General features: G+C 41.1%; 1 protein-coding gene across 3 annotated transcripts in view; it reads left to right on the top strand.

Annotated features, from left to right (window-relative positions):
* The window catches only part of CCDC88C (coiled-coil domain containing 88C), a 98146-nt gene extending 84898 nt beyond the window's left edge, over window positions 1–13248 (top strand). The window contains exons 25-31 of one of the 3 annotated variants that reach the window (XM_053945590.1): window positions 8–243; window positions 4207–4389; window positions 4752–4820; window positions 5594–5662; window positions 6447–6748; window positions 7721–7936; window positions 9139–13248. In XM_053945590.1, coding sequence (XP_053801565.1) covers window positions 8–243; window positions 4207–4389; window positions 4752–4820; window positions 5594–5662; window positions 6447–6748; window positions 7721–7936; window positions 9139–10134 — 2071 coding nt within the window. In that variant the 3' untranslated portion in view covers window positions 10135–13248. The remainder of the gene's footprint in view (window positions 1–7; window positions 244–4206; window positions 4390–4751; window positions 4821–5593; window positions 5663–6446; window positions 6749–7720; window positions 7937–9138) is intronic. The other 2 variants (XM_053945592.1, XM_053945591.1) reach the window with 2 other exon arrangements.
* The last annotated feature ends 7479 nt before the right edge of the window (window positions 13249–20727 follow it).

The raw sequence follows: 20727 nt of genomic DNA on the forward strand, positions 1-20727 counted from the left end.
TTATCAGGAAAAACCCCTGGATTGGAGCCAGAGCCTTAGTCAAATTAATCAAGCCAAAGAAGGAGACTCCAAGGGAGCGGTTGAAACCAGCAGCAGAAAGCTCCACATGGCATTCTGAATCCCCAGAGATGGTAAACTCTCCATCTGCTTCCCAAAAACACCAACACGAGGCTCAGGATAATACTTCTCAAGGGTCAAACCCTGTGGAAGAGAGAGAGAACCCTGGGTGTTCTTCAAACAAAGGTAAGGAATGCCCAGCCTAAATTCATGACCTGAAAATGGTTTTAAAAAGATTTAATATATAGGATATGTTTATGCCCAATCACATTCTATTTTCTGTCCTTTTTTTGTTTGTTTTGAGTTTTTTTGGTGGTGTGTTTTTGGTTTTTTTGGTTTTTTTTTTTTTTTGGTTGGTTTTGGGTTTGGTTGGTTGGTTTTTTTTAGTACAAGAGAAGTTTTAGTATACATAAAACCCCAAACTATAAATTTGAGTAAATGCTAGAAGATAATAGGTTTGGTTTTGTTTTAGTTTGCTTTCTTCCTTTTACCTACTACTTCTCCCTTTGGTTTCTCTTTGTCCAGATGTATTGCCTGTTACTGAATAAGTTGGTTCTAATACTTCATTTACTGGGGTTTTGCAGCAAAGAATTTAAAGCTGGATTATGGAATAGTGTGTGGTTCAGGCTCTTTGAGGGGTATGAGCTGGCTGGCAGCCACTGCCAGCAGGTGGTGCACGTGCAGAACAAATAACCAATTTATTGTAAATAACCAATTTATCATAATGTGGTGATTTTGGAGGACAATACCATGTTTTGATTTAGAATTAAACTAGGAATTTTTTCATGTAAACTGATGATTTTTTTTAACACTAAGGAATATGTAAGGAGGATGAAATGATTTTCTGTTAAGTTAGTTTATACAGTAAATCAGATGTTCCTAATTATGGGAAATTTAAAATAAAGTTTCTCAAAATAAATACTCTTCATCCTTCTTAAAGGTAATATATATGTACCAACTCTGTTTATTCTATTGAGATCATTTCTGTCAGCTTCTATATACAGATTGTTATATTCCAGGAATACTTTCCAAGAAGCAATTTTGAAATTGATATTTGAATACTGATTCTTGTCTTTCCACTGTGGCAGTTAGGAAACAGAAGGGGAGTAGCTGAGAAAAGAACTCTTGTTATAAACTACTGCAAATACCTGTCTGTCTGAAGGTTTTGTTTTGATTGGGTAAATCCCTTTCTCTATTCTAATTCTTTGAGGTCATTTATTCACTTAAAGTGAAAACAGATGTGATGTTTTATGGAATAAGCTCATGCGTATGATTCCAGGTGTTTAACATGCATCCTAAGTTCAGCATGGGAAGCTGGGCTTGGGTTGCTGCAGAACAAGGCCCTTGTAAAGTGCCAAGACAAGGGAGAGTCTCTGGGGCTTCATTCATTTTATATTACGTGAAACATCAAAACTTGTGTGGAGATGGGGCTCACCAGTACTAAAGCCTAGAAGACATCTAGGAAATTTGAGTGTGTTATCACTGAGTAACATGTACACCAATTTAATTTTATATTATAAAGCAAAAACATTTTGAATTATCTAACAGTAATTTCTTAGTGGACTTGCTTAAATATTGTGTGTATGTGTTAATCTATGCCTTAATCTGAATCAGATTAGATATGTTTAGCTATGCATTCATCAGTCCTCCATTATAGGTGTTGGTCATTGTTTTAGACTTTTCTGTTTTTACTGGTTGTATAGTCTTTAATCTGTGTTAAGGCATTTCAAGTTTTATTTATAAGGCTTTTTTATTTTACTATTTTTTTTTTCTTCTTCTTTTTGGGATACCTGGGTGATAACAATTTAGCTGCACAGCGCAAAAAGATTGCCTTTTTGAGAAGCAAAAGCAAGGATAAAGAAAAATCTCCTAAGTCTCCATCGAATCATCAGTCTTTCTCTAATCGACTCCGGTTCTGGTCTTCTTCCGACATCCCATCCTCTCCTAATGAAATTCTTTCTTTCCCGGAACTGGGAGTTTTCTAACACCTTCTCTGTAGCATTTATCTTCATTCATTTCTGACAAATGAAAAAAAAAACAAAAAAAAAAAATCCCACATGCCATAAAAGCATGCACATTGATAGAGACACTCAGCATGTCTATACAATACTCTAAATACAAGCAAAGATTAGTGAACATGGACTTAATTTTTCCAGTAGAAGATGAATCACTATTGCACACTGTGGATCATTTCTTCAATGCAGCACACTTTAGGGGACCTCCAGGCATACAGTTTGCGTATGTATATTGGCTGTGGTGCATGTTGTAAGTAAGTGAAGTTGCTATTTGCTTCAATATTTTCTTGCAGTCATGTACTTGCATTGTGTCCAGTTAAAGTGTTGAACTGATTTGCTGTTGCTGTGCTTTCTACAGTGTGGTAGGGTAGTCCTACTAAAATAAAAATACATTCTCAAGCTCTAGAGATTTTTCCAATAGTCTGTGCTACTAAATTATTTTAAAAGGCAGGTTTTTTTAACACCTTTTTGTGCTTTTAAGTAGTCTAGCTTTGAATATAGAATGGAAGCTACTGGAAAAATTATTTTCAGCAAAGTGTCTTGATGCTCACATTCAGACCTGATATTTAGCAAGGTTTTGTACTTCTAATTAAGAAAATTCATCTTGAACTGAGCTGATGTTTCAGTTTCTTCTGCTTCAGTTTCAACACATTTTTTTGGAAGAAGAATGTTAATTTGTTCTCTTAAGGCTGGGAATAGCCTTCATAAATCCATTGCCCAGAATTCTTGTTGCCTAATATTCATGACTTGGTAGCTTCTGAAATGAATGTGCAGGTCCAGTCCCCTCCCACCCTGTTAGAGAATTGGATGCAGCATGGACAGTGGGGCTCAGCAGAGAGGCCAGAAGATCTTGTTTCCCTTCCCATTCTGAGAATTGTCCCCAGTGGCACAATGAGGGACTCTGACAGAACAGCCTGTTTTTTGTTGCCCATCTGGGGATTTGTGGAGAACATTAGTGTCCAGGGCAATTAATTTTTGTCGTCCATGGAAGGTGTTAAGTGTCACAAAGTCAATTAGAAGTACAGATTTTGCATGTGAAGCTTTAGCTAGTAGTTGCCCCTGCAGGCATGGCATATGTTTCAATTCTGAGAGCAAGTGCTGGCCCGGTCTGTGGAGCCATGCAGACCTAGGGAGAAAATACTGTTCCTGAATGAAGTCAGCTTCCAGGGGCCATCTAGGATGACAGCACATGGGTCCATTTCTCTAATACAACTTCACAGCTGCTCTGTGCTTTGAACTGTCTGTCCATTGTCTCTGAAAGTTGTTTATTTCGACTGCTGCACTCTGCTGCATTTTCAATATTTAGTTTCTGTTACTTAATCAAGAATTCCATAGAAATATATAAAATCTAGAATCTTGCATCTAATTAGGTGTGTTTTCTGCAGTAAATTGTTTAAATTTTGTTCTATGTGTGCCTTAAAGCCTTACATTGACATTAGAAGAAATTAATTAACCTGATTCATCAATAGAAAATAATTTTTCAGATTCTTAATCTAAATAATACTCTAGCAGACAGTTTTTGTTGTTCTCCTGCTAAGATCCCAGGAACTCCACTTGAAAATCATTGCACCAGGACATTGTAAGAGCAGAGTTTCAACCTTGTAAAGACTGAGCTCTTACCCTCAGCAAAGATATAAACCTGAAAGCAATTAGCTTAGTGCACGGATCATGATAGATAATTTTCAAATCAGCATTATTTTTCTTTGAGTAAGAGCATGACTACTGTCACTCTTTCCCTATTCTATTTTATTACTGAAGTAAGTTCTTATAAAATGCACCTGCAAGGAATAATGTTATGGGAATTTCACACCTCACTTATCTTTTCTGGATTCATGTCTTTGCTCCTTTTCTTCCTACTTTCACAGTAATTGTTGCATGTATAATATCAACCCTCCCACCAGCACTAAGCAGCCCTTGTCACTCCCACACTTTACAGAGAGCACACATGATTGACAAGCTGGTGGCAGAAATTTCCTATCCACTTCTGCACTGTTTATGGAAAAGCTTGCCAAACTAGCGCCTCTGTTGTGCAGTTTCTTTGTGCCTGTTTGTCATGTTTGTATGGGCAGATAAATACAAATCCCCTAATGCTATTTTTCATTGAGTCTTATTCATTTACCTCTCTCCCCACCAGTGCTAATCGACCTAAAGCAAAAAAGGAATTCCCATCACGGAGGCAGCAATGATAATGCTGAAATCTCAGCAGACTGTGCAACAAAACCCAGCTGTGTGGAAATGGGTCCCAGGACTTACTCAACCTCAGCTATTCACGTGCACACTTCCACCCCCATCTCCCGGCTCCAGAGCAGGCCAAAAGGTGTGTGTGCATTTGATACAGCAACTGGTAGTGGCAGGCAGGCTGCTTCATAGTTCCTGCAAGGCTACAAGTGGCATTCAAGTACAAAACCACAGCACTAATGTTTTCACTCCTGCTTTATCTGCTGAATGGTTTAATTAATGAGGTGTGGGGTTTACTTACTCTTGTAATGTCATCAACTTGGCAGAGCATATTTGAGTGTCAGTTCTTCAGTGGTTCCCTGCCCAGTGTTTAGAAGATGGGTCTATAAAACCCTCTTGATCACCTCAGTCTTCTACACTGCTAGAATGTGTTGGAGATGGACCTGAAGGATTAACCTTTCTGTGTTCAATTGGCCTTTTAAGTTTTATGTTCTTTTCCAGGCTATAATTCAGAAGATAATCTCTGTGAACAGTCCCCGGAGGTGGAGTTTGCAAGCACCAGACGGCATGGTAAGCTTGTAGCATGTGTGAGTGCTCTAAACATCTGCATTAAGACTTGTTTCATTGCATCCACATGAGCTGTCCTGGAGTGTTCTGGTTGCATTTTTATTACAGAAGAAGGTGTAGTAATTCCAGCACCATTTTGGGAATGGGATTCTAACTGCTTCTGGTTTTCTATTGAAGCTTTTAATGGGTGTTTTGCCAAAATGAATTTTCAAAACAATGCTGGCATTGAAGCAAGTTGCCTTCCACCACCAACACACCTTTTAATGCATGTCCTACAGATTAGTTGCTGATTTTTCTGGAGAATGTTTAATTCCTTCCTTAAGGGAGTGAATCAGCAGTAAGAGAAATTTGGTGTGGGGCTTGTGGATGCAGTGGGAATGCTGTTGAAGCAGCAGCACTGCCTGCTTAGAGACTGCGGAAAACTGAATTTCCAAGCTGGCCACCTCCAGCTCCTTCCAAAGAAAATTGAAAAAGAGACAGCAACTTATTGTTGAACTTTTTCAGTATCTGCATTACTTTATAGTTACTGTAAAAATCCAGAACATATTTCTTTGTGCAAAAAATGAGATAAGCAAGATGGATCCTAAACAACTTGAAAAATGAAGATGTTTTCTACTCTGTCCAGATTTTGGCATCTCATGTGTATTATGTTATTAATGTTTTCAAAGTGACTTAGTTGCACAGGTCCTATTTTCAGAAGGGAGACTAGCCAAGTCTTTTAGAGAATCAGAGGTACTTAAGATCTGTTTGTTCAATGCTTGATTTGTGTTTTTCAGTGTCCAGGCCAAACAGTTTAGAGAGCAGTAGGAACGCTTCCAGCAGTAGTTCACCTCTCAATTTGAAAGGTAAAGCTTTTACAGCTGAGTTGTGACAAACAGGAAGTGAAATTCTGTGAAACTGTGTGTAAAATGCCATTTTCCTTCCAATTAATTTTGAAGACTTGTTTTGAAATGGTAGTGATTATGCAATCTGGACGTGGCTGTCTTGGGAATCAAAACTGCTGGCAAGAAGTGCTTTTCTAAGATTGATTCTGGCAAGGGGTGGCTTTTAAGGCAGACAGTCGGGTTTTGCTTCAGTCTGACTGGCATCATATTGTGGGAAATATCAGGCTACTCTTAGACTCTCTACAACAAGAGATCTCTGTGGTTCTTACTCTGCACACAGCTTGTGTATAGTATCAGTGTGCTCTGGAGATTTGCTTTTGCAAATTGTGCATCCTTGAAGAATGCCAAGAGACCTGATACTGTGGAAAAATCTACTTTCTGCTTTTCCACGGTCAGGTTCTAGCTCTCAGATCACACAGCCAAGACTGGGAGATCTTTCTATGGCACACAGGTTGTAAAGAGGCACCCCAATATTATCTTACTAATATAAGGCTTATTAGCCTCCAGTGGTATTTTTATTCTTTGGTGAAGTAGTTGTGCTTGTTTGAGGTGCTGTAAGATATTTAGTCATCCTGATTTTTCAAAGCTGTAATTGATTTGAGCTCTGTAGGAGAAAAAGTGAAGGTAAAGAATGCCACCCAGTCTGTGTGGAAACAGCCCTGGATGAGAAGTTCCTACCTGAGCTTGAAATCTACTGAAATTATGTCAGACCAGGGTCCTTAATGGTATTTATGCTTCTCCTCAGGTTCCTTAGACCATATCCATGGTAGAACTGAGAGCCTCAGCAGTGAAGATATGGTACCAAGCCGAGAGGCACCAGTCTTGCTCCGAGATACGTATTCCCTTCACTCTGCTGCTGCTTTCTTAAGCCCTGGCAGCAGGCATGAGTCCTCCTCCCACAGGAATGGTTTGATGTCCACTGATACACCTCAGAGGAGCAATCCATCCCAGTCTCACACAGGCAGGCAGCGATCTGCTTCACCTGGCAGTGAGATGGTAACTTTGGAAGAGTTCTTGGAAGAGAGCAACAGGCTGTCTCTACCAAGTGTAAGTAAATAGAGCTAGATAGATAAATAGATTTCAGATGTCGGAAAACTGTTCAAAGCTGATTTAGGAGGATGAGGGCATAGGGAAGGAAACAGAGACAAGATGATCCTTGTTCATTTATACAAGTACTATCAAATCTTGCAAAACAAATGAGACAGTTTCAATAACTAAGGTAAAATTAGCTTTCATATAGCACTCTGCTAATTTATTTTTGTTTATCAGCTATGGCAAGTCAGATAATCCACTGCAAGTACTCTGTATTGGACTGCTGGAGCTTTTTGCTAACAAATAATTGTGGTCAAGGTTTTGTATCATCAGTTCTCAGCTCCAGGTATCTTTATTTATAAACTGGTACGTTTTCTGTGTAATTTTCAGCTCCTAAATCTATAATTAGGAATGATAACCTATAATAGTTTTCAGTTGAAGTGCAAAATATGCAGTTGTTAAAACCATCTGAAAAAAATCTGAAAATATCAGTGTGTTTGAGAAAGGCCATTTTTCTTGCAGAAGGAAGTTTTTGATTCTTTCACCATGTTTGCGTGTTAAACCTGTTGGTTCAATGACTGCAACAATATGTTGCACATTGAAGTGCTTTTTTCAGGAGCTAAATGTTTGTTTTCAAGACAGCATTTATGTTTCACTGCTCAGACATGCTGTACAATAGTAAGGGAGTGCACTATTGAACAGGTTAATATCTTAAAAACAGTTAATTGATAGTGTAAGTGAACAGAGATTTCTGTTTTATGAATGCCTTGGTAAAAGTAATGAAATCAGCAGAGCTGTGTTATTTCATGGAATCAGTAAGTTCTGCTCCTTGAATTTTCACAGTAATGTTGAAATATACCTCCTACTCCCTCATTACCCCAAGTACAATTCTGAGCTTTTAGAGATGTTTAAAATTACTGCTTTGTGTGTCTGTAACTACCTGACCATGTCCATTTTCATTCTTTCTGTCATCCTGTTCCTTTTCAGCATCGGCGCAGTTTAAATGAGAGTGAAATGATTTCATTACACCAATTTCTGTTAGAAGCTGATGCACTGTATCCCTCTTGCTACTCCCCATGTCCTTCCATTCATCAGGAACATTCGCAGTCACTTGAATTGGTCCTCAGTGTTTCATATCCCGACAGCATGAGGCACAGAACAGGCAGGGGAAATAGGAGATCTGCTTCATTCTATATCCCCAGGGTATCCATTGTTCTTATTATGAAGGCAACAGCTCCTGACTTACCACAGCTTTTGCTAGCATATTAATACCTATAGAAGCATACTGTAACTCCTAGTTGTTACTTTAAAGGCTGCCAGATCACTTGCATTAATTGCTTATAAAGTATTTGCAGCATTCATGTTGCAGCATTGCAGTTCATACATGCATGTTTTTGGAGGACTCGTCATTCTGTAATGCTAATGTCCGTAACAGCTGTTTGAATAAAGTTAAAAATAACCCTAACACTTTAACACTTAGTTGAACTAAGAAATCTTCACACTGCACTATTACCATTGATGGTGTTTGCTTTTGGAAAACGAGTTTTTTGACTGGAAGAAATATTTGGAATACGAGTGAAATAAGTGTATTAAGCTTTAAACATGCTCCCTAGAGAAGAGTAAAGAAGTAAATTTCATGAGCTTGTTCAGCATTGTTGTTTGTAGTGACAGCATGTCCCTTAACTGTTCTGAGCATGTCTTTTACTAATAGTACAACAGCAACTGATCAAACATCACCATTTTTGGATTGCATGGACCATCCAAATTAAATACTCACTGTATATTTTCTTTTACTGCCAGGTTAATTGTCTGACTTGAAATTTGCAAGTTCATTGTAGGCAAACAATTTTTGTACATTTCATTGTATTGTACATGCAGCTCTTAACATACGCAGTATATTGACCGGGAGAGGTGAAGGGAATCAATGGAGAAGGAATGAAATTTTTTTGTAATGTTAGCACATCTCCCCAAGGTATTGACTTCTGTTACATTCCTGAAGTTACAGTAGAGAGGTATCCAGATGAACTGTATTCTGGAATATGACAGACATAATTGATATCTGCTGATACCAATGGCTGATGTCATCAATATGATATTGATGTTAAAGTGACAGTGGCTGATGTGAAAGGAAGCAAAAGAGCTGCTGTCCAGGTTGCAACCAAAATTATTTTAAAATTATGACAATTAACCTGGCAAACAAGGTTGTCACAATCTAATTACAATAAGCACATTATTCCTTGAGTTGGGTTTATACCCATTTTAAGCATTCATCTCTTCTGTTTCCACTATTACTGTGTTTGGTTTAAATTAAGTGGAAAGGAAGATTTTGTGACTACAGAGTTCTGCATGATTCTTTAAACAAAATGTGTTGTCATTAATGTGACATGCATATTCTCTCACACCAGGACACCTCCACTAACAGAGATGACTTGCTCGGCGATTATTTTAGGAAAGCAAATGAGCCTTCAGCTACTGGAAACTTGCTGGTTCAGCCATCCAGAAAGGAGGCTGCTAAGATGCCCACTAGTCTTGTTGCTCCAACTGTGAAGATGGCCATGGCTGGTGAAGAAGGAAGAATGGCTAAGCCTGACAATTACATGAAGCCAAACCTCAGACAAGTTGAACCTGATGCTCTGGCAAACCCCCAAGGGTCCCTTAAGCTTCCTCACCCAGCACAGCACCAGTCTGCCAGTGGGGCGCGGCAGATGGCCCAGCCTCAGCAGCCTGGAGCCGTGAGCAGGAGGAGTACCTCATTGAGCAGGGCATTCAGCTTGGCCTCTGCAGACCTCCTCAGGGCTGCTGGCCCAGAGGCCTACAGGCAGGAGAGCCCTCAGAAGTCAGGAGCAGAGCTGCGTGGGGGCAAGGACAGGGCTTCTGTGCTAGCGAGCTCCCAGGCACCCTTAAGAGAGAGGCCGCAGTCTGCAAAGGTGGCAGGTTCTGTGCAAGGTGTCGATTCCCGCTGTCGGCAGCTCGATACAAGGCGCCTTTCCCTGGTCCCACCAAAAGATGAGAGGCCACTCTCCTTCCATCAGTTCTCTGCCTCACCCACTGCATCCACCAGCAATCTGAATGTCCAGCAGCAAGAGCGTGTGAACCCCGGGCAACACTACTCATCTGCATCCCATACTCCCTCAAAAGTCAAACCCAAGTCAGCACCTCGTACTGAGGAGGTGGTCACAGTGGCCCCTGCCAGAGCTGTTTGCAGCAGCACTGAGGCAAATGCTTCCCCAGGACAAGGCCAGGGTGATGCCATACTTATCAAGTGCCAGGGTAAGCCGTTGGAAAGCGGCTCTGGGGCTGTAGAGGAGCCTGTGAGAGGAAACAGCTCCAACAGCACTCCTGGGTCTCCTGACCCCCAGGGGGATCAGCAGACGGTTTGGTATGAGTATGGCTGTGTGTAAGCCACAGGTGCAGCTGTAATATGGGTGTTTGGTATGGCTAATGTCCAGGTACCATTTATCTAGACACTGTCAGGTCTTAAAAGGCATCACCTGTAGGTTGCTCTGAGTATTCTCTGGGTACTGTTTCCTAGTTGGACAAAGTGTGATTAAGAGAATCAAGGAGCAAAACCCTAGTTCTTCTGACACTGTTGTGCCTAAAACAAAGTGGAAGCCTGACCTAATCTCACAGCAAACTTGGCACCTGATTCTCACAGGTTCTGAGCATTCCCTAGTCCAGCAGAAGAGTAGCAGGGTCCTTGGTCATTGCTGCACTGTGCACCCTTTCTGCATGCATTAAAGAAAAGTTTCACAGGTCCTGTGTGTGCTAAACTCAGCCCCACCATTGGTAAAAAACCATACTGAAAAGGTCATATGAAAGCCAGACTTCTCCCCCAAAGACAGAAGCAAATGCTTGACTTCAGAATGGAGATGAAGAGCAAAAGTTTGTGGCTTTAGCTATGGATCTGGTAAAATCTATTTTTCTAGCCACAGACACATCTTATAGAAGGTATTGTATAGACTTCAAGGGTCATATCTCAACCTTTCCCACTTGGGCTGTGTAAACACAGAAGCCAGCATAATTACCCCACTGCCTTCACTATAGCTGCAGCTCAGTGGATCCTTGACTCTGCAGAGTGGTGCTGCCTTTTGAAACTTGTTTTATCTTTTATACAAACACTGGAACTAATGCAGCCTTTCAGGGGAGATGCCATTTAAATTGCTAAGGTGGCATCTCATGTACAAAAGTGTCTTGTAAGTATGTATATAAGAAGCTCAAGTACTGTATAAGAATGCTGTGTAAATTGTATTATTACATTCTTGTGTGCATGACAGCCCACATCCTATGTGGGCTTTTGTCTTTTAGAAATCCTTGTTTGTCTCCAAGAACTTTTCTCAGTATAGAAAACAAAATAATTTTGTACACATGTGAAAAAAATATACTTTAAAAAAATCTATTTATGTGCAAAGAAGTTCCTTGTATGTTTCTGTCCAGAGTGTCATCAGCTGCTTATGTATATATGATCAAATGTGTATCTTTAATTACATGTTTGTAAAGCTGTTATTCTTGCAATAGACTAAATCCTTTAAAAAAATACCTGTTTTGCTTGTTCTGATTTAATTTAGTAAAAGATAAAACTGATTCATTTGATGTTTTTGTTATCTAATATGTAGCAATCCCCATTCTGAAAACTACAAAATTGTTTGTAATAAAGATTAAAAGAAAATAAGATTGATGTTCTACTTTTTGTCCTTGGAAAAATAGAAACCCCAAAAATGTGATTGACAGTGCTGGAGATCTGTCTGCAACAGCTCCTTAGTATTCATTTTCATGTCTACACGGTAAAGTTGTATTTGTTTTTATAACGTAGAAGGTGTACCAGGAGATTTTTGTTTAATTGTAGCCTTCTTACTGAAGACTACAGGAGGGTTGAACATGCAAAAATAAGTGACTTACAGTTCACTCTATAATTGGACTGTTAGATATTTATGCTTCTCAGAGCACTTCGGACAAGGGTAAACATGCTGTCAATTTTGACCAAGCTTGCATCTTGTATAGTCTATTTTGAACTTAGCTCTCAGGATGCCTTATGAAAGTGAGAAATTATTCATTTTGCAACATGGAGAGAATGGCAAAAAAAACCTTTCTGCCTTCTCTGCTATTTTAGTTGCAAACTATAGTTTTGCAACTAATTTAAAATTATATGTGCTATATGGCAATTTTAGAACATAGTGAATGTTCTTAGTAAACTGAAATTCTTCTTCCAGAAATTTTATCTCAAAATGGATTCTTAACCAGACCACTAAAGGTTCGAGACTGGTGTTTCTCCCTTGTTTCTGCCCCCTTTTGGAGGACACGTGCAGGCTGGGCTGCTGAGGAAGTGATCTGTGCCTTGTTAGTTACTGTAGATCTGCTTTTGCTATAAATACCTGCCCAGTGGCACAACTTAGTTGACAGTTTCTGAGTTATTTACAATTATTTATCTTCTCAGTTCTAGTGAGCTTGAATTAAAAAGTACTAAATACATTCGCAGTACCATTCAGATGTGGGATACTTCTAAATACAGACATTATACCATGGAACAGCTATTGAAGCACACAGTGCTGTCTGTGACCCTCGGGCCTCTCTGGCACTGTTAGGGGAGGTTTTGGTATAGGTGCCTGCCCTGCCAGGGCAGGTGCGGTTATTTTGCGATCTGCTGGGTTCATCAATGGCCAGCTGTTCCTGGCAGCCGCGGCGCCTCCCGGGCCCTGCTCCCCCGTGCGCTGCCGCGCCAGGTACGGAGCGGGCTGGGCGGGAAGGGCCTGCCCTCAGCTCCGCGGCTGCTGAGCCTCGTCCTCCTGAGGCCCAGAGCCAGCGGTAGCATAAAACTCATTTTGGTGCCTGAGGGGGAGAAAGCAATTGTGTTTAGAGAGACAGAGATCGGCAAATCCTCCCGGAGTTGTGCCGGTGGAGGTGCAGTGAGGCACCAGCTTGCGTGAGGTGGGGAGAGGTGTTCCTGGGAGGGTAGAGGATGGCGCGGAGCTGCCCGAGCCTTGCCGGATGCCTTCCAAGAAATGAAGATGAAATTGTAGCAGTTCCACTCTGCAGCTTGTGCGGCCGGGCCCGGCTGCGGGAGGGGCACAGCGAGCTGGCTGAGGCCACGGCTGCCCTCTCGGACACCGGGGAAAGGGATCTCCAGGCGCCACAGGCTCCGGCGCACTGGCTTTTCCCGGCTCTGCACGGGCTGTAGGATGCTGATATTTCCTGACAGGAGGGAAGGGTGTGCTCGCTGAAGGCTGCTAATTATGTGCTAAGTGGTGCTGCGAATGGCTCTGGATTCAACGCTTCAAGCGGTTCAGTGGCTCGTTAATTCTCGAGACGGAGTTTTCTGTTAAAGGAGGGGTTCTTGAGGGGGATCCATCCCGAGGAGGCCGCTGTGTTGCCAGCAGTTTTCCGAGAAGGCCGAAGGGCTGTGACTTTGGCAGCAGCCGCTCCCTGCAGTGTGCTCAGCCTCTGAAGTCAGGGAAGCTGTTTGACTCAAGGAAACAAAAGATGGTGTGTGTTTGAAGTGAAATAAATGGCTGCTGTGGGAATAGGGGCCGGGGGTGCGTGCTCTGCAGTGACAGGGAATATCCTTAGCCAGAAATCTGAGGTCATTTACAGTGATAGCGTGTCACGGAAACCTTTCTCCCGTTAGACATTCTTCCGCTGTTCTCGGACTTGGAACCTGATTGTGAAGTGAGCAGACCTTTTCTGATTTCACTTAATTGAGTTCAGAAGTTAAAACCACCAGAAAAAGAACTTGAAAAAATAGAATTTACTTTTTTCTTTCTATAATGAGGGAAGTTCTAAGTGTTAAGGATATTGTAAAAATAACTAGTGCTTAGCTTAGGAAAACCGTGCATCAGCATGTTGTTGGAAATTATTTCTGATTGTCCAGACATTTGGGGACATACTAGCTCATCTTCAGGTAAATGACTTTTAAGACAGAACATGGAAGACATTTACATAGAAATTGTTAGTTCATGTGGAAGGATTACAGCCTGGATATTAAATTTATGTACAAAGAACAACACAATTTCATTTCTTTTTCTGGTTGAACATGAACCCAGCTGTCCAGAGAGCATTTGATTATGGTTTTGCATTTTTAGATGAGTGTGGAACCAGTTGTAGGTTTCACAAAAAAAAATTATCCTAAAATTTGCTTCCTTGCCCATTGCAATCATGGAATATCAGACCTCAACAGCATTGGAAATGTTCAAGACAAGGTGGAAAATTTGTGAATATTTTTACAAATCACCAGTACCAGGCAGAATTAAACTGATGTAACAGTGCAGAGTGAAATAATTCAGTTACTGGAAATAGCAAATGAAGTTATTGTTTTGAAGGGCTGCTAGACTGGAAAATTAGACTGGGCTGTGAAGGTCTTTCTTGAAGGCTGGTGCTAGAGGCTGCCATATGAACTAGGACAGAATGGCACCAGGTGGAAAAGGGTGAAAAAAATATGATTTAATAGAGTACTGACAGGAGTTTAAAATTACTGGGAGAAACTATGGCAAGTTTTGCAAAACTAAATGGTGTTTTTCCAGTAACAAGGATTTTTTCGAAGGTATGAAGAGAGCAGTAGAAAATAAATGGCTGATGTTCAATAGCTTCTCAATTAGGAAAGTCCTTAAAAGGCAAACCTGTGTCCTAAAGACAGAAATGTGAGTTGGTGAAGTGTGGCAGAAAGCTGAGGTTAGTTCAGATTTGAAGGATTGTGAAGAATCCCAATAAAGAGTAACATGGATGAGTAAGGGGCCCCAGTGGAAGAGTACTTGTGCTTCTCTCAGCTGAAACATGGAAGAGACAGTTTATTTATTGACTCTTGTGGGGGGTTAGGGTGTCATGGTAGGGAAGCAAAACTGATTTTCTCCTGGGAACAGGATGATGAAAATGTGGTTATTCCACAGAACCTAGGAATGTAAAACATGTCCAAAACATAACACAGAATGCCATGGAAACTGTCAGCTCCTCATTCCCAGATGTTCTAATCAGTTATAGTTAAAATACTTGAACATTTTTATCCAAAGATTATCATAACTAAGGATTATGTAGTTCTGATGGTGAGACCATGCTAAAGTGTGTGATGTGTGTATTGCATACCAGAATGAAAAGGAGCAGCAGATCTGAGCATTGACACCAGCCTGTGAAAAGCTGTATTGAGTGAGGGAAAACAAAAGCAGCCCAGCTCCCTTTGCAGTGAGTGACACCCTATGGTGTGATCTGAACCTCTGCTAAAGGAGAGAGTGCTCAGGAAAGGGAAAATGAAGCTGTTGGTGAGACTCATTGCACCAGTCTCTTATGAAATGAAATAAATTAATAGACTATCATAGTGTTATAATGGTTTTGATTTATGATATAAGAGGGTTCATGGGAGAGCTTAACAGCCTCTGCTTTAAGAAAACATCATCAGATAAAAGTATAAGAGCCTCCTGCTTCCTCTCCAACACCACGTGCTGGCTGCCTTTGGATTCCACACTTGGAACAGTAAGCACTCTCTCCATGTAAAAACCCCTGAAATTTACAAGTCAAAGATCACCTCACTTTTTGCAGTTGTTGAGTGGTCTGGAAGTGCAAGATGCACTAATGGCAAGAAAAGCACAGTTTTTGTTTGGGAACACGCTGCTAAGGAAGAACATGAGAGTTTGAGAAGGATATTCCAGATGGAGAAACACAACTTGCCAGTGGACTGCTGAGGCATCTCTAGAGACTTGCATTGGAGGGAAGAGGGAGTTTTCTGCAAGTGGAAAAGTATGTCTGAAGAACTGAGGTGAGTGTTTCACAGGGCTACTACTGTGATTGCTTTACCATTTGGCAGGGTATTTTGAAAGTTATGTGATTTGGAAGCCCATGTTCCCTTGCCATTTCAGGTATCTCTAACCAGAATTACCCATTCTTGTTAAACTCATGAAACATTTCTTCCTTGCACCTTTGCAAGATAATTTTTTTTCTCTAATTATGCAAAACTTGGACTTGCATTTGTGTGCACTGTGAGCCCACAAAATATCTAATCTACAGATAAGTGTATTTTAGAGCTGCTGGGATGTTCGGCTGCAGTATCTCAGCCTTCTACTGAGATGGATGGAAAACTCGCAATCAGTTTGAGTGCCCCTGTAGGACCCTTATGGCTTTTTATGAGTGAAAGTAGAAGAAATCACGCAAATCAGGGAAATTTATGTGAAGGAAAAATCTTGGGAACTTTTTTTACACCTGCAATCCTCTGAATAAGTGCTTGCCCACTGGAGTGTAAAAGCTTGTCAGAGTTCAAGGAGCATCTGGATGATGCTCTTAGTCATGTGACTGAGTGTTAGATAGTCCTGCAAGGAGCAGGGAATTGGACTCAATTCCTTATGAGTCTCTTCCAATCCAGTATATTCCGTGATTCTGTGAAAAGGCAGATGGAGAAAACAGGTAGGCACAAACTGTATGGCATAGACCGTGTATCAATTTATTTGGGATTTAACTAAAATTAAGCTGAAGTTGGTAACCTTCAATTAGCTCAGTCTCTTGAACTTGCTCACAGAATTTTTGGTCCTTCAGTAAATGATGTAAAGGGGTGGAATGCTTTAGGAAGCTGTATTAACAGCATCATGTAAGCAGGACTGTACAGTTTATGTACTCTGTTTCCATCATACCTCCCAGCCTTCTGAGACAGCTGTTCCTTCTCCATGCAGAGTAGCTTAGATCAGTTAGAGCACAAAAGGTTTAAAGCAGCATCCAGTGAGGGAACCATTGTGTGCACTCCAGAACACAGCTTTAGTACCTTCACTGGCAAGAGGATCCCTCTGCTATTGCTATTTTGTCTTGTGTTTCCACACAGTGGCATCTTGCTCCTGGATAGCTGAGGCTTGAAGGAGCTGGGATTATGTATGTTTGATGGGGAACGGTATATTTTTAGTGTTTTGGTGTGCTCTTAAAACTACTGCTTCCAACAGCAACCACATGGTGTGTTGGTAGAAAATTCTTTGTATGAAGTGTTTGAAGGAGCCTTCTTGCTAGATACTGTCCTACAGCTCAGATAGTGCAACAGCTACAAGCTCATTTCACTTCCAGCAAATTTCCTTCCTTTGTGACTTCTCCTCGCCAGCACTAGACATCTTTCTGTTCTTCACCCCAGAGTATTATCTTTATTCTCTGTGGGAACTAGCTAACACTTAAAAACACTCATAGGATGATGCATTTAAGAAGATCCGTGCCACTTTTTGAATATTGAGGCAATATTGTTTCTATTTAGTCTTCAGTATTTTTACCAGTACAAGTTTCCACATCATTTTCATTGTTTTAGAATTTCCTTCCTTGCTTATTTTGGCTTCTTTAATTGAAAAAAAACTTGGAATTCCTGAAACCCAGTTCTATTACCTACATTTAGCTCCCGTGAACACAGATCCTTTTCCTTGTTTATTTAACCAGCCATATCAATGGTAACAGAGTCCCATTTAGCAGATCCTGAATTCCCACCCTGCCCTATATGAACATGTGCTTGTTCTCTCCTTATGTAATCAGGCAAATGAATGAAAACAGATACCAACAAGACTTTATTGTATCAAATTTCATCCACATGAATTTTTGTATCTAAAATCAAAAGAAATGTTCCCTTCACATGTTAAATTCTCAGTTTATATCTGTTCAATGGAGTTTACCTGGAAAAGGACAATATACTTTGGGGATCTAAAACTGAATGTGAGAAAGAAAGCAAGAAGTGAACTCAGTGACCCCTGTCTATTGTTTTTAGCATGATGTCTGTAGCAGTGTTTTATGGCAAACACCATTATCTGAGGAACTATGAACATTCATACTTTGATAGAAGATTGGGGACTATTTTGTCCTTGAAGTATTGGTTCAAGGGCATTTAGGCCCCATCTTCCTCACTGCATTGGGGCACTGGTGTATCGACTATCTTATGACTACAGTTCTTCTCAAACTAAAATTCCCAAATCCATGTTAATAGGGGGAAGAGGAGCAGCACAGGAGATCAAGTCCACATGGCTGTCCCTCATACCTGTGGCCAGCCTTCTTTTCCATAGTTGAATGGAAGTTCATGCATACATTTATAGTGTACCAACACATCCACAATCATCCATGAGTCCTTGTAACCAAAGCCTGTGTCTCTAGGGGCACCATAACTGGGGAAGAATTAATTCAGTCTGCTCTGTAGATAACAAGAGCAGAGATATTTTAGCCTGGATTCTGAAGTAGCTGTAATGGCTACCAATAATTTCACTGTCCTTGATGCCGAGATTTTGAAAAAACTTTTTTATTCATTCTGATAGTCTTGGCATAGAAATTTCTACGTTCTCCACTTCCTTCATGTCTGCATCTGCGCTGTTCAGTGTTGTCAACAGAAATGGGCAGAGCTCCTGGATAGCTGTGTTATGGTCATACCACCTCACTCTTCACTCCTCTGTAAGAGTGAGGCCTTTCTGCCTTTATAGGCAAAGGGAAGAAGGGGGGCTTGCAGCCGTACCACAGAGCACTCATGGATGGGCCAGCTGATCCTCTACGGGTCCTTGATCCTCTGCAGATGACAACTAGTAATCCACATGTGACCACCGTACTTGGTTTTACTTGGTTGCCAAGTTCACCCCTATGAAGCCCATTTCTAGTGTGCAAAGTGAAGTCTCTGTGTTGGATATTTGCAGTCTAGGTGCAAAAGATTGTTAAATTGCATTTTCAGTGTAAACTAAACATGTTTCCTGCCTCAGGAAAGAGTTAGAGAGGCATACGCTACCTGGAAAAAAACCCCAACCCTGTGGAGATGGCTTGCTGTCCCTATCTAGCTTACTGAGTCCTTGCTGCCCTTCCAGGTTCCTGCCTCTACTGAGGTGGGCAAAAGTAGGACATTTTGAGTGCTTTTGAATTTAAATTTTGAAGGAGCTTGGAAAACACCAGCATAGCACAGACAGAACTTCCTGCTGGAAGTTCACGTGTTCCTGTGAACAACCTGTTGCCCTTCTAACTTGTGGGAAAGGTTAAAAATAACACATGGTGCAGTGCAGACAGGAACAACAGCAGAAGCAAAGGAAAATAGGAGGACAACAGCTGGATAAAGCAAGATGCCTGGCTGTAGTGAAACCTCTGAAACAAGTGAAGTGTTCTGCTGCACAGCCACCCCACTGGGCAGTGTAAGAGCTGGCCTGGCAGGGACACTAGGGTGCCACCAGGAAGAGCATTAGCAAGTTCTTCTTACTCAGCTATAGAAAATGGAAATGTCTCTGTGGCTTGTGACTGCAAAAGAGAGAACTTACTTGTTTTCCTCTTTTCCTCACCAAAATGGGCGCTTGAAAGGATTTAAGTCAAATTTCATCAGAAAGTTGACCCTCATAGGCAAAGCATAGATCAGGTACTTGGAATCAATGCCAACACTGCCAGAAAGGGCCTCTGCTGGAATGTGCTTAAGGAGAGACGCTGATGACTGGAAATGAGACCAGTGTGGGTGAGCAGAGGCCTGGAAAACATGATTTACAAAAAACACTGGAAAGGTAGGGTTGCTTAATCTGCAAAAAATCTAAGAGAGACAGCATGATTAATCCTCAGACATTTAAATGATCAATACTGAGAAAAGTAGCAATAGTCTGTTTCTCATGTACATTCATAGAAGGGAAATAAAAAGATAAATTAATTTGAAACATGGAAGGTAAAGATTTCTATATTAGTGCAATCTTCTTAAGAACAGCTGTAGCCATGGAATGGACACATTGCAAGAGGTGAGGCAGAATCTTCCTTAATGGCAATTTAAGAGAATTTGAAGCTCTAGAGGAGCTAGTCTAGCTTTCCTCAATGGATAAGGAAAAGGTCTAGATTACCTCCTTCCTGCTGCATTTCCATGGCATCTGTGACATTTATAACACCAGTTTAGCTCCATTCTTTTTGAATCTAGCTGCTTCTGGTTTTGACATATGCGAGCCAGGAGCAATTCAATTCAACAGTGTTACTTAATCATCACACACATTAAAGTGATTTGACCAAAGTGAGCGAAAAGCTAGAATTGCTGCTTGCAGCGAGTAATAGCTATTTGTCAGCTTTAATAACTACTGTATAATTCATGGAGATAAAAGGCTACAAAAATGTTATTTCTTTTCATTTTTTGACATCCTCCAAGTACCACGGTGAGCCTGCAAAGAATAGTTCTCTGCTTGTTGCAGCCTTTCATGACCATACCCAAAAACTTCCTATTTTCTTTTGCTGCTTCCCTCTTCAGAAACCTCTTAACCCTGCAGATAATTTTGGATCTCTGATCTGCCAGATGCCCTGACAGAGGCAGGGCTCTGCTGTTTGGTAGCCTGTTGTACCTGAAGAGCCCTTTGCCTGTGTTTGGAATGAGGAGTTATTTTTGATACTGTTTCTGATGTTAGCCATGGGTACTCCTGGAGTATTTCCAAGTTTTCTAAATGTTCTTGAGTCATATCCCCGTTTTGGTTTGTTTTTTCTATTTTTTTTTCTGTGCTTACGTCACTCTGCTTTCCACCAGGTTGGAAACGGACAACACGTCTTGGAAGTTCCCTGCACAAGATTCCTGTTTCCAGACTCACCGTGTCTGGCTGTCCTCAGAGTACTGTTGCCCATTGCAATGAGCAGAAGGGAGCTCTGGTTGGGTGCTGCTCTGACCATGCAGTGCCACTGGTGTCCCTGCAGCTGTGTGGCAGAGCACTGCATCAGGTGAGTTACACACCAATTTAGAGCCTGAGCTGGTAACAGCTTTTGTTTCCAGCTTCAATGGTATAATTTGTATTTATCTGTGGTTTTAAAAATAGTGTGTTTCAGTTTGAGGAAACACATCCCACAGTGCAGCTTTCACTCCTGTGGGAGTAGGGTGTGAATTAGCAGGAGGTCAGCTTTTTCATCTGCTACACCCTTCCCGAATGACCTTGGGCAAGCCCTTCAGTCTGTTTATGCCTCTGTAGTCTGTCTGGCTGTGTAGACAAGAGAGGAAGGCACTGCCCCCCCTCGCAGCCCTTGTTTTTTCACAGTGAGAGAAGATACTTCCTTGTGCAGAGATCACCTTCTGCTGCCTTTGGATGTAAGGTCTGATC

Source organism: Vidua chalybeata, chromosome 6 (assembly GCF_026979565.1).
Source record: "Vidua chalybeata isolate OUT-0048 chromosome 6, bVidCha1 merged haplotype, whole genome shotgun sequence".
NCBI lineage: Eukaryota > Metazoa > Chordata > Aves > Passeriformes > Viduidae > Vidua > Vidua chalybeata.